This window comes from Phalaenopsis equestris, unplaced genomic scaffold (genome assembly GCF_001263595.1).
Source record: "Phalaenopsis equestris unplaced genomic scaffold, ASM126359v1 Scaffold001085, whole genome shotgun sequence".
Lineage (NCBI taxonomy): Eukaryota > Viridiplantae > Streptophyta > Magnoliopsida > Asparagales > Orchidaceae > Phalaenopsis > Phalaenopsis equestris.
This window is the reverse complement of record NW_018165524.1, coordinates 23949-38147: the sequence shown is the minus strand read 5'-3', so window position 1 is coordinate 38147 and position 14199 is coordinate 23949. Positions and strand designations below refer to the sequence as shown.

Genomic DNA, 14199 nt, shown 5'->3' with positions numbered 1-14199 from the left:
ATCCCAATGGTTGTCGTGAGATGATAGTTGTCTATTTGAAATACATGCTAAACGAAATGTTGGTTCGAGATTTAATTTTTAAGTTTTTTATTATTATCACCCCTGTTCAAATACAAGTTGGAAGTTGTTTTGATGCTTTGGGATGTCAGTTTTAAGAACCAACCTATGCTTCTTTGTTTCCTGTCGCATGTCCCTGTTCGAAGTATATATATTGGATGCAAATTTTGGGATTTAATGCTTTGTGGAATATGATTCTTAGTGACTCTGATTTGGTCCATTTGGTGGGCTCGAATTTAGCCTCCTTTGAATTAACTATTAGCTGGAAATTCTACCCTGTTTTCCCCATATGGGTATGTTCGGTTTTAGCCCTTTGGAATTGGATTCTTGCTGGAAATATTTTCATTTGTTTTGCCCATATGCTGAGCTCGGTCTGCTCATGTGTTGAGTTCGGTTTGAGCTTCTTTTGAATCAAATTATAAATGAAATTTATCTCTGTTTTGACCTATTTGGAGGGCTCGTTTTGGCTCTATAAGATTGGAATTATAGCCAAAAGGTATTTTTCTGTTTTGTCTCATTTAGTGGGCTCAGTTTTTTGTTCTTTTGGGATGAATGAATGTTGGAAACTATTCTTTGTTTTCCCACTTTTGTTGGGTTTGGATTTGATCTCTTTTGGAATGGATTCATGCTGAAAGTACTTTCTCTGTTCTCCCATTTGGTGGGACTCGGTTTTGGCTTGGTTTGCCCATATGCTGAGTAAGGTCTTGGCTTAAACTGAATTCTTTTCTTTAGCCTTTATATTGGGTTTAGTTAGATTGGAGACAAGGAATTGGTTTCGTTCAAAACCTTATCTGTTGGCTCTTTTTCTTTTACTGGGTTTAGTTGGATTGAAACTATATTTTATTCATTTTCTTGTCTTGCCCTTCTTGCTGGGCTCGGGTATGCCTGTTGTGGTTCCCTTTTTTTTTTTGCTCCTCTTCTTGGGCTCAAGTTTGCTGGCCACGATTTTCCTGTTCTGCCCCTCTGTTGGGTTCAGTTGGGATGAAAATTCTGGATATAATGTTCCCTTTTGAGATTTTTATTGGTAATCAAGTTTGTCATCCCAAAATTCATGATTTCAATATATACTTCTATATGGGAATGTTTGAAATAAGCTGATCAATTCATTACTATGTCTTACTTGATGAAAATATCTTCGGTTTGGATAGTTTATGGTAGTTTGTCCATTCACTCTCTTATATATATCAAAGGTAATACAATGACAATACCTATGGTGGTTTTCTTTCTGCTACCTTGGCCGTGAGCCTTACTTGGTGTTTGCTGCCTCTGTCGCCTTCTTCTTTGCCCCTACCCTCGAGCCTTATTATTGAGATTTGTCTTGTGGTTGGCTGGGATTTAATTTGCTTCTCATTTTATCCTGGCTATGAGTTCTTCCTATGGTTCTTTTATATTAAAGGTGGTTAAGTCAGGCTTAAATATGTGGTGCCTTTTCCTCTTGTTACCCTTACCCGTGAAATTAAATGTGATGGGTCTCCTTCCTACTGCCTTGATCGTGAGCCTTACTTGGTGTTTGCTGCCTTCGTGGCCTTTCTCTTGAAGCCCTTGCCCGTGAGCCCTGCTCTCTTTCCTGGCCTTACCTGTGAGCCCTGCTCTTCTTCCTGCTGTTATCCATGAGCCTGTTGAGGATTGTTCAGTTTCATTTTGCCCCGGCTATGAACGCTTCTATATTTTCTAAATTGATGTAACATTTATACAGTTGTGGAAAGCTTTTAACAAAGAGTGGAATTGAAATATTTTGATATGAGCGTGATTTTTGGAAGTTCAAAAAGGTTGCTATCCTTGAATTATCTTTCTTCATCTAATTTGTGAAATATAAAATGCTTGTATAATTTCATTTGAAGGAAACATAATGTTGATGCAAATTGGACTCAGGAAAGGGTTTGAAAACTCATAAAATTGCTATTTGGAAAGGATACCCTTCTTGAGTTGATCCAATTATAAAATTTGAGAAGAATATATCCTCTGGATTGATTCAAGGACCTCAGGTTTGTTTTTAGATCTTTCGTCAAAGTTTTGAGGGTTGCTCCACCCTTTATTATTTCGATCTTTTTGGTGGATCAATTCCTCCTCTCTCTCATCCTCATTTTTATTCTTTTTTTCCTTGCTTCTTAATTCGATTTTTTGTGTTTATGTCTGATACATAAGTGCTCATATATAGTCTTTTGCTATATATGAAACCATCAAGCAAGATCGCAAGTAAATCTGTTTTGTTTTGAATTGCTATATATGAAACCATCAAGCAAGGTAGCAAGTAGATCTGTTTTGTTTTGAGGCTTAGGGCGATTATGACAATGGCACGCCGGTGGTAGAGCAGAATGATATCTCATCCTACAACACCATGACGCAATTCTGGGGCCTGATGAACTATAGGACGAAAGTATCATTCACCGACACAAGACTAGCGGGGGACTCGTACCTTCTTAGGTTGTTGGCGGTCTTATGTCCGACGACATGATCGACTCGTGGACAACTATACTTTTTCAAAATTGATAAAACAAGTTGATAAGAACAGATACAATGTTTTATAAAAAAAATATTTTTACTACAAAATTAATATAACTTCCTTTTTGTATGCTTGAAATACATGTGCATGTGAAAATATAAATTTTAAATGTATTACAACTCGGTTGTCCACTTGTTAATTATCGATGTCGGGCTAAGGAGTACCCTCCTAAGTTAGGTTTAGTAGGACACTCTTCTAGTTGAGTGGTGGGTTCTATACATTCGGATGACTAATAGTAGCATGTGACGTCCATCGAGTACAAATATATTATTTGAGCCTAGCCCCAACCCGAGTGCTTGTGGTCCCTTCTTTTCAGATTTTTCGTAAGTTTTACTGGATTTAGGACAAAGCACTCGTGGTCTCTTTTCTCTTGGGATTTTCCCATAACTTTAATGATTTTATTTGAATTGCTACTCGTCAATTTTCCCGAGTTTCTGTTGTGACTTATTTGTCGATTTTCTCGAATTTTTCAGGCAATGTTTCTTTTGTTTATACAATGAATACTAGTTCGCTTAAAGAAACAGCGGGTCTCCCAAATATACAGGTTTGATTTACATTGTAGCATTTTATTTCACAGCATGTTATATTGTTCTCACAGCATGTTATACTGTTCTCCCAACATGCTATACTGATCTCTTTCTTTACTGTATATTATATTGTTCTCTTCTTTTATACTGCATGCTTTATTGTTTTGATACACACTATACCTTAGTATTAGAAAACCTAGTGATTACATATACCTATAAGATTGACATCAAACCTGAAGTTGCTACGACGAAGAACTTGGATCGAACATCGTGGGCAGCATGACGAGGACATACGGAGGAACCACTTCAAGATGGATTTGCAATATCAAAACACATTCACATCACCGAACACTTTCCTTAGTTTAAATAACAGCCCATAAGATTTCGAGGTAGTTTGCCTAGTGCAACGTAAACCCTCACATATCACTTTTAGGATATCACTTTTCCCTCACATATCACTTTTAGGTCTTTGCACAATCCTGTTGTCAAATTATAAGTCCTAACACTTTAGGATTCCGAGGTGACCGTACGGTACAATGTAAATCTTCATATATTTTTATGTTATTTGCACGATCTGATATCGTGCGAATGTAAGTCCTAAATTCTAAATAAATTACAGGATTAAACATTAAATAACATTAAAACATTATTACAGGATTAAACATTAAATAACATTATTTCAAAAACATAAAGCCAAACAATAGGATAGTTGGGAAATCACCAGGGTTTTTCCTGAATCTGTGATATACTCTACTCTTCATTTCTTTTGATTCCTTAAAATAATTGTTCCTATTTAGGTCATTCCCATTTGATTTTCTCATGTCCAATCGTGGAAACATAAACTTTGAAATCTTGAAGGCTAAACCACTGATATTAATCGAGAGTTTTCTTAAGTGACCCCGGTCATTTAAGATGTAATTAACTATAGGGGTTTGTCTCTATAGGGAACTTGAAACTCAAGTAAAATAAACTCTATCTAATCCTTATATTAGGTAGGGGAACTTGTTGGCCTCATACAAAATATTTCGCAGACCAAACAAATGTCACAAATTCTTTAGTTTAGGTGATTGAGCTTATACAAGTGATATGTTTATTCTTCGGGATCAGTGTATTACTTGTGGTATCACATTCAGTCATCTAAACTACCCAAAATGTGAGACTTGTCTGGTTTCATCTATTTTAAAATTAAAATATTACTTTCAAAAATCAAAAATTACATATTTATATTAAAACTATTTTCAAATTTATAAAATTTATCTCCTTTTTCAAAAATCATAAACAAAAAAAAATAAAATAAAATGGCTGACAACCCCATAAACTCTGACAGATCCACTTTAATGTCAAAGTCTGTGTGCCCTCCAAATGATATTTAAGGGATTCAGATGCCCCTCTCTAGGCCTCCTCTATTACTGGATTCCGAAACATCGTGGCCTACCTTCTTCATCCATGAGATTCTCCCTATAGAAGGGTTCAGATCCTCTTCTCTTTCTCCCCTTCGACTCTCCATATCTCGATCGAGGGTAACCTCCCCGTGGTTTATCTCATCAATCTCTGGAAGCCTCTGTTGAAAACAAAGGGGCTCTCGCCGTATCTCTTCCCGGGTAAACTCGAGCATATATCTTCTCGATGGCATGGTTAAAGTTTGGGATTTGTGGAAGTAGAAAGTTTATTTGGTGGTATGAAGGAAAATTTTTTGGGTTACGACGAATGCTAAGAAACTGTAGGATAGGTCTAAAGTAGGGTAGCTTTAATACCGAATGATATCGAAACTAGTTGAAAACAACGGAAACGAAAGCAAACCTTATTAAGCAAAGGGATCAGGGTTATAACACAACTCAAAATGGAAATAAGACACAACAATAACCTCCGGCTAGGGTCGGAAGAGAAGAATTGAGGGCGGTGGTGGCATCGTCTAAGAGGCAAGCAGAAGAGCAAGGGCTGGTGGTTGTACGATGGGTTGGGAAGGGATTTAGGGGGCAGTTAGAGGGCTGGAGTGGGACGGTAAGGAAGGATGCAGGGAAGGAAGCGACGAGGTGCTAGGTGATATTCAATATTGTATGTGCAATACCATTGCCCAAATAAAAAATAATAATAATAAAAAAAAACTCAATATTGCATGTGCTGCAATTTGAAGTATGGTAAGGCACCAGTAACTCCAACGCATCGACTTTTCTATAAATTAACAGGACGGACATTAAAAGTATGGTAAAGCACCAGAAATAAAGCGTCAAGTAATACCATTGTTAAATGTGCTGCAATTTGAAGTATTGAAGAGCACCAGTAACTCCAATGCATCAACTTTTCTATAAATTAACAGAACGAACGTTAAAAGCTTCAAGCATTTTTGTGAGTAAAGTTAGGTCAATTACTATTATTTTATATAAAAATATTGCCTTCTAAATCATTCAACACTATGCACAAAATTATTTAGCTATGTGAATTAACTCATCACAGTAATGGCTAACTAATAAAACTGTAAGAACATCACATCGAACAATATAAATATATATAAATATATATGCATATTAACTCTCATTATAGATAAAATAAAGTTGTTTTGAAAAATATGAAGCTGTTTAACACAGACTAGCAATCCATGCACAATTTCTACTGGTTTATATAAGAAACACAACTTACCACTGCATTGTGCCAGATTCCGGCGCAATATATTCGAAGGGAAGCAAAGTTGGATAGGGCTTGCAGAAGATCATTGTTGAAAGCAACTAAAGCTCCAGGAAATACAAGCGCCAGGAATATAGCAACGTACTCGATTGGTACACCTTCACTGTTATTTTTAAACCAGTGCATGTATCAGTAGTCAAGTAGGGTAGGACAAAGCTTTTAGAAGAATTCAATGACCATGCTACAAGGTCCTTCTATAGATTGTTATAACAATTTATTTTTGGAAAGTTAATAATGGAAAGTGAAACCACAATCAACTAAAGACAATAAGAAAATTCAACTTAAATGGTAGACTAAAGTTATTTTCCTGAACAAAACTCAGTACCTTATTAGGTAATGACCACTTCAAAAATTAGCAATGACTACTAAGACGATTTGGACAATCATAATGCTCACAGAAAGGGTGTAAAAGGCTTGCAGCAAACACCCAATTTCATGGAGCGACCTATGGAAAAGCATTTCCTAAGATGCATTACAATGGATTCTCTTTTATTGGGTCCAAAAAAAACACATTACAAATGGACAAAGGTATCAGCAGTTAATAGTAAAACTTGTCTACCTATCCTATGGGCTGCTAGGATAGTGTTGTGAGTTGATGTGTGACTAATCCCGCGGAGGAACAAATTGAAGTCGCACATTGAATAATATGATAACTTGGAAGCCACCAGTAAAAGAACTATTCTTGAAGAAAGGAACTAATAGGAGCATTGAAAATCTTCATTAAGGTTGATTGGACAAGCTTTATCAAAAAAACAAAAAAAAAAACCTATAGCTATTGCCCATTCATATGAAAAAATTTAGTTAGAAGTAATGATGTTGCTCAAAGTAGTGTCAAGGCAAAATTCTTAGCTATGGCTCACGAAATTTGAGAAGAGAAGTCAACTTGATGGCTTTATGAAAAAACAAGAGATTATACTTAATAAACAATGATGATTTTGTGTGGCAATCAAGCTATAATTAATTCTAATAAGAATCCAGTCCATCATGATACAAGCAAAAACATCAAGCCGGTGTTTGGCTGCAGCACCAGATTAACATTAAATAAGATTTATCAAATCGGGTAAATCCGGCAAGCTGTGGCGGGAATGAAGGTCGTCAGCAACAGCAGAGTAAATCCATTAAATCCCCCTCACAGTCGGATTTAATAAGTCTGGATTTACGTCTCACAGAAGACGGAATGGGGAAAAAAGAGATTAACTGGGAGTTGGATATAAGTTAAATCCTAAGTGTACCACCAAACACCCCCCAAAGATTTATACGCACTTCATCAAGAAAAAGAATAGAACAAGAAATGATCAAGGTGATTTACACTCCCACTATATCGAAGTATTGACATTCTTACAAAAGTTTTTAGTCAATTACAATCCAACTCTTTTATTTTCAAGCTAGGAATGATCAGCATATATTCACAGCCTAAGGGGGAGTGTGAAAATCTTATAACCATTTTTTCGTAACCTCATAATTGGCCAGAAACGGTGGAACCATTTCTGGTAAAGCATCAATCAATTGTTAACCAATTCCAGATTTACTTGAATTCGTTATAAAAGCCTTCCATGTAACAAAGTATAGCTAGTTAATCATGGAATTCCTCCCTACAGTTGTAAAAACCATCTCTAGCATAGAAATACCATAAGTTCCACTACAGAAACACCGAAACTTGCAATCAAATATATCCCAAGTTATCATATTTTGATTCAATTCTCTATATTTTTGCAATAACTCTTTCCTATTTTATCCCATTTATCTACAAGTTTTATCCAAGTCTAGGTAACTTTTTATAAATCATGTGTTTCCTCAATAAATCTTGTAACACCCTATCTCAATGTGAAATGAAAAGCAAAGCATATAACATCTTCTTAGTTCTCAACATCTCATGATCATAAATGTGAATTAACTTCATTGATTTCATAAAATTGCAAAGCCTTAGTTTGCATGCAGTTGATATCTATATGAGATAATTGAATATATTAGTAAACACTTATGATATATGTAGTACACATGGATGGTACATCTTTTATGTATCTTCTCTATTTCAATAAAATCAACCTTTAGGCTTTCAAAAAAAAAAATAAATAAAATATATATATATATATAGTTGCTTTCGGCATCAGAATTTACTCGTGTCGCGTAGTCTCGCGTCGACTGCTTCCATTCGCGTCATCTCGCGTTGCGTTCGCGTTTCGTTTGGCGGCAGTGTTGCGGTCGCCTTTGTTACCTGCATCTCGTCTGTGACAGCCGCTCGACGGCCTGCGTCTCGTCTGCGACACAGCCGCTCGACACCAGTTGTCTGCTCGGCTCTGCCTCTGGCGTCTGCGCAGAGCCGCTCGACACCCCTATTCGTGCAACTTCTCACTGTGTTGCAAGTTGGCACTGACTGCGGTAATGGCTTAGGGATTTCCTACGCCGCTGCCCTCGCCGGTGATAACCCCACCAAACCCTCATATGCTACAGTGGTTCACAAACGCAGGTCCTATTTTCACCTCGCAGATAGTGCAGTATGCCTGCAGATTTACTATGATTCTGTTGCAGGAAATGACGATTGCAATCTCATCAAAAAAGTAGAGAAAAAGGCGGGCAAACCAGTAATTTTCGTCTCTGGCAAAAGTAGAGAAAAAGACGGGCAAACCAGTAATTTTCGTCTTTGGTCGTCTCTGGCACTGAAATTTTAACTCGTGCAGGAAAATACAAATTTACATTAGTTGGAAAGTTCCAATTAGGTTGCCCTAAATCGAAGATCATCAGAAAAGTTTTTGAAGATTTCAAACTAATTGGGAATTGGCAGGTGGATCATTTCGACGGAAGGCGTGTTATAATAAAGTTGAGCACAGAAGATGATTACACGAAGATTTTCTCAAAGAAATTCATCACATTTGAAGGCAAACATATGAAATTGCTCAAATGAACCCCTAATTTTGATCCCAGTCAAGAACCCTCAATTGCACCTATCTGGTTATCTGAACTCAAGTTTCATTTCTTTGACCTACCTATCTTATATGCAATTGGAACTATCTTTGGAAAATCTTGCAGGTAGATTTACTACAATTCATTTCTCTATGCTCTCTATTGCAATGATTTTGATTGAACAAGATATTACACTACCAGATGTAGAAGAAGTCTGATTTTGATCTGCTCAAAATGGTTATTGACAAAAAAACATTATGGAACAAATAGTCAAAATGTTTTAGATTGCATCAGCAGTTGAGAACCAATAGTCAAAAGCAGGAACACACTATTAGTGCACCTCATGTGTTTGAATGCGCTCCCAGCAAACCTGATGACAGTCAACCTGAGGAGAGAATCGCCACAAGACAGGAGTTGGTGTCTGCGTCTAGGATCCCTTCTCCTGACCATACTACAAAAGATTATATTCGAACTGAAAATCAGAATAGTCCCACAGCTCCTATTCAGGAAGCATCAGGTGCAGAGGTAACAATTCACACTTCACATACACTGGAACCCATCGCAGTGGCAAGGACTGTCTTTTCTCCTACTACGGTTCTAACATCAAATTAGATCAAGGATCACATGAGTCAGTCTTCAGATAAAGAATGGCAGGTTCACACTTCTCACGTTTCTCGAAAGAAGGCCGCAAGCACACTCAAATATGGAAACTTAATGGATGATATTTTGGTTACTCCTTGCAATGGCACGACACTTCAAAATTTGTTATCTGGCTCTGCTCCTAAAACTAGAGAAAGAGGCGGGACTAAACTGGCTTGTCCCTAGCTATTTGTTTTTTGCATGTTTCAAATTTTTTTGAGTCTATCTGTATCTTTTTGTTGGGGTATTATTGTACTTGGTATCGTATGAGTGGGGTCACTCTAGTGGGTCCCCGCATACATTTTTATATATCCTTTTTTATTTCAATAAAATCAGCCCTTGGGCTTTTCATAATATATATATAAATATATGTTGAAATTCAGAATAGTGTGGAATAAAGCAGGATCTTCATTGATATGAAAGAAGTTATAAATAAATCTTACATGAATACTAGAATGGGAAAGACAATAAAAAGAAAATAATATGAAAGGAAAGATGTAATTCCAAATATCTCCAATTAATCAAATCATATTAATTATTTTGGAGATGAAGGAAACAAAATAAAATAAGAAATGGATAAAATCCAATCAAAAAAAATAAATATAAAATAGAAAAAGAAATAACTCTTAATCTAAGAAAAAAATTTATATCATTACAATCAGCTTTGTCCTTGGAAGCAACTTCAGTTTTGGCCTCTCCAAAGCTTCATCCAGAGTATGTTGATGCTGCGATGCAGCTACTTTAAACTCATGAGACATTGGATGAGACAAATCAGACTGATATTCAAAAGTATTTATATCCTTAATTTCGGGATACAAAGAGGATATCACCCGCTCCTGCTGCAGAAAACCATGAGAATGAAGACCTCTTAATTTCCCCTCCTTTACTCCAAAATACAAGGAAATCCTTCCCAAATTCCTTTCCCCGTCATTCCAAATCAGACAAGTGTCCACAGTCCATCGATCCAAGTTTTCCTTATTATGAAATACGATCACCTCTACATTTGTAGGCTTTGATTGCCACCTTCCCGTTGAAACCTTGTCAATCGCGCTAGCCTGCGCAAATCTAGATGCAGCCACAGGTCCAGACAATGACATAGAAAGATGGGCCTGTGGTGGCTCTAAGACCACAACTCGTTAAACTAGTGCTTCCTTCCTAGTCGGCCACACATTCCCAGCAGAGGAAGCTGATAACACTAGAGAAGGGGAGAGATGGTGTGCCACAACCAGATTGAAAACCAGGCGCTTGGAATCTAAGATACATCGACTTGTTGGGTACAAGTGGATTCTGCTGCAACAGCTGATGGACATTGAGGAGTGGAAGAAGAATCAAATGGCTTGCGTTTGTCCTCATCAAAGTGGCGACCAGTGAATGATGGAGGAGATAGGAAAGTCGGATATCACTCGTCGAGGACACAGGGAAGCCAGCCAGATGAGCCAGGGCGTGGGCAATGGTAGTCGACGTGTGCCCCACTAGAAGCACCAACTGGGTTAGGTGTGGCAATCCAGGCCCTAGGGCGATCTTGAGGCCTCGATGAGATGCCCAGCGGAAGGAAGTAAAAGCTCAGAGGGGATTGAGCCTCCATGAAAATTCTTAAGCGTCATAGTCATCGATCTGGCGAAAAATTTCTTCTTCGACATCTCTCTTCTTGTTGTTCGCGATGTCCGCGAAACGACAAAGGAGAAGAGTCGGTTGAACGATCACCGGCGGAGGTGAGGATCATGGACATCATAGCGCCGCATGCGGCGAGCCCGGCAATGACACCGCCTTTAAAGCCGACGAGGGTGGGGAAGGTGGAGAAGAAAAATCACTATTTTAAATATCAAGACAAGCGCCCCTCCCTTCTCGAACGGATGATGGCAGGAAGGGAGTCCAACGGTTTTAAAAAGAGGACAGAATGCTAGGGTAGGTAATTGCCTGATATCATGCTAAAATTCAGAATAATGCAAAATAAAGCAGGATTTTCATTGATATGAAATGGGTTATAAATAAATCTTACATGAATTCTAGAATAAGAAAGACAAAAAAATATATATGAAAAGAAAGATGCAACTTCTAATATATCCAATTAATCAATTCATATTAATTATTTTGGATATAAAGGAAATAACATAAAATAGGAAAGCCTAAAATAGGAAATAAAATAAATTTAATCCAACAAAATAAATATAAAATAGGAAAAAGAAAAAAATCTTAATCTAATAATATAATTTATTCCTCAAAACTTGTCGTAGGAATAAATTATTTCCTAATATAACTTCTAACAATATATATATATATTAACCTCAAAATTAAGAAAAGAAAACAAATTATAATATATATATATATTTATAGAAAGCCCAAAAAGGCTAATATATTAACTAGAAAGAAAGATACATATACAATGTGTTGAAGGGCACAAACATGGTACCCAATTCACACCAAAACCACGAGTGATTTTAAAACTAGAAAATACAGAAAAGTACAGTAGAGACATAAAGAAAAAGCCTAAGCATGCTGAAATACAAAGTATCAGGTGGTTAGAGAGCATCCTAATTTGGTTTTGCCTCTGCCTCTGCCTCTGGTTCTAGGAAAGGAGCAAGCTAATAAGTTGGTAAGATGATTGTCATTGTCAGTAGTAATCAATGTATCATCCAATATGTTCCCTGGCTGGAGTCGGCCTCCATTCTTCTTCTTCCTCCTAGAATAGACCTGTCAATCCTCTTCCGAAGATTGGCTTACCTGATATTGGTCTAAAGTATTCTGGAGATGTGCAGAATGTGCAGATTGTTGAACATTAAAAGCATGAACATTAAAAGCAATAAGCAATGACATGTTGTACCGGCTGATCTGCTATTGGATCAAAGGAGTATTTTCGTGTGTATTGGCATGTAAGTGAGTCTTCTTCAATAACATTAGATGGTATAAGCACAACTGGATCTGTAGTTGTGGTATGTTGTTCTTCTTCAGGAACTGCGGTGTTGGGAAGAGGATCGTGTTGCATCTTCTCAACAGGAATAATAGGTGGTTGTTATTTAGTGATATTCGGCCTCAGATGAGGATGCAAACGATAGCAAATAGTAGAGCTATGGACAAATATACTAAAATGAAAGCAATGAGGGTATGATTTGATTTCAACCTTTTGTCAATACCCGTTGTAAGTGGTTCCAATCCACACCTCATCCGGAACATGTTGAGTGATATCTCTCTCAACTAACACACAAGCCACAGAGGGTCTGGTGACAGCAAGCGTAGGACTATCAATCTTGAGAGGCTTACCGTAAGTAGTTGCTAAAAAGTAGATAATTTCCAAATTAAACAGATGTAATTTTAACCCTGGAACATTTATCCAAACTGGAATGATAGGGGACTTCGTCTTTGGGTCGAAACCAACAGTCCACTTCAGAATTTTAATATTACGAATTTCGATCTTAATAACTTTCCGAGAAAAGATGTGGGTATAATCAACATCATGAGACAGCTGAATCAATATGTGTCGACTGTCAAGTAAACCAATATTCCAACTGTCCAATAGCTACATAGTCTCAAATTCTTTCTGAATTTATCATAAAGATATTTCTCCACTGTCGGTCAACTTTTTCGATTGATTTGAAAATATGGTATATGAAAATATTTTTTTTTTGAGATTTAATTTAAGTATAAAAGATATATATAGTTTAGGTTTTGAAAGTAGTATATTTTAATTTTCGAAAAATGAAACCTAATGGATCTCATCTGTCTAATAGTTTGCATAATCGTGTCTGACACACTGAATACTACACATTCCAAGAGAAAAGTGTAGACCCCGATAATAGGCCCAATCCTGCAAACTAAGAGATTTGTGACATCCATTTGGTCTGCGAACTTTTTATATATGACCGACAAATTTCCCTATTTAATACAAAGATTAAATAGGGTTTATTTTACCTGGATTCCAAGTTCCCTATAGAGGCAAGCCCCTATAGTTAATTTATTTTACCTGGGTTCCAAGTTCCCTATAGAGGCAAGCCCTTATAGTTAATTACATCCCAAGTGACGGGAATCACTTGAGAAAACTCTCGATAATGATCAGTGGTTCTAGTCTTCAAGAATTCAAAGTTTAGGTTTTCACGATAGGATGAGAAAAATCAAGTGGGAATAGCTCAATATGGAATACTTATTTTCAGGAGTCCAAAGGAAGGAGAAGGTAGGGGATGTCACAGATCCGAGATAAATCTCGGTGACTTCCCAGACTATCCTACAGTGTGGCTACATTTTTGGAGACGATGTTATTCAATTGTTCAATCCTGCCGATTTTATTATTTGGGACTTACATTTGCATAATACCCGATTATGCAAATAACCCGCGGAGATAAGAGGGTTTACGTCGTGTCACACGACAACTTCGGAACCTAAGGCGAGTTAGGACTTACGCTGCACAACACAGTTGTACAGGAGCCTAAAGAGGGTGTAAGGATTTATGTTGCGCTGAGCAAGCTACCTCGAAGTCCTAAGAATTGTTATTTTGCTAGGAAGAGATAATGCTAAAGAAGATGCTCTTGTCGCTCAATCCAAGCTCCTCGTCATGCTACCCACAAAGTTGGCTCTAAGCTCCTTTTACATTTCACAGTTTTGGTGTCAATGTTTGGTTTTGTTTTGTTTCGATTTTGGTTTTGCATGGAGAATAAACAAATCGCAGGTAAATAAAAGGTACTTGAAATGTAAAATGCAGGAAAGTAAAATGCTGTAGATAAACTGTAAAAGCATACCTGGGCATCTGCTACTGTTGTGTGATTAATATTGCGAGCATAGTATGATTTGCAGTAGATCTTAATAAACTTGCAAGAAAATTAAATAAAGCAAGAAAACCCAGCAAAAAAGTCATGAAAACGAGTAGTAAAAATCACAAGCAAAAGAAACATATAACCACAT

General features: G+C 37.0%; 1 protein-coding gene across 1 annotated transcript in view; it reads right to left on the bottom strand.

Moving 5' to 3' along the window:
• Positions 1 to 14199, bottom strand: part of LOC110033074 (membrane-bound transcription factor site-2 protease homolog) — a gene marked incomplete in the record, with an annotated part of 43630 nt that overhangs the window by 8232 nt on the left and 21199 nt on the right. Inside the window, 1 exon segment of the mRNA XM_020736935.1 lies at positions 5725 to 5872. Within this exon segment, the coding sequence (XP_020592594.1) occupies positions 5725 to 5872 (148 nt within the window).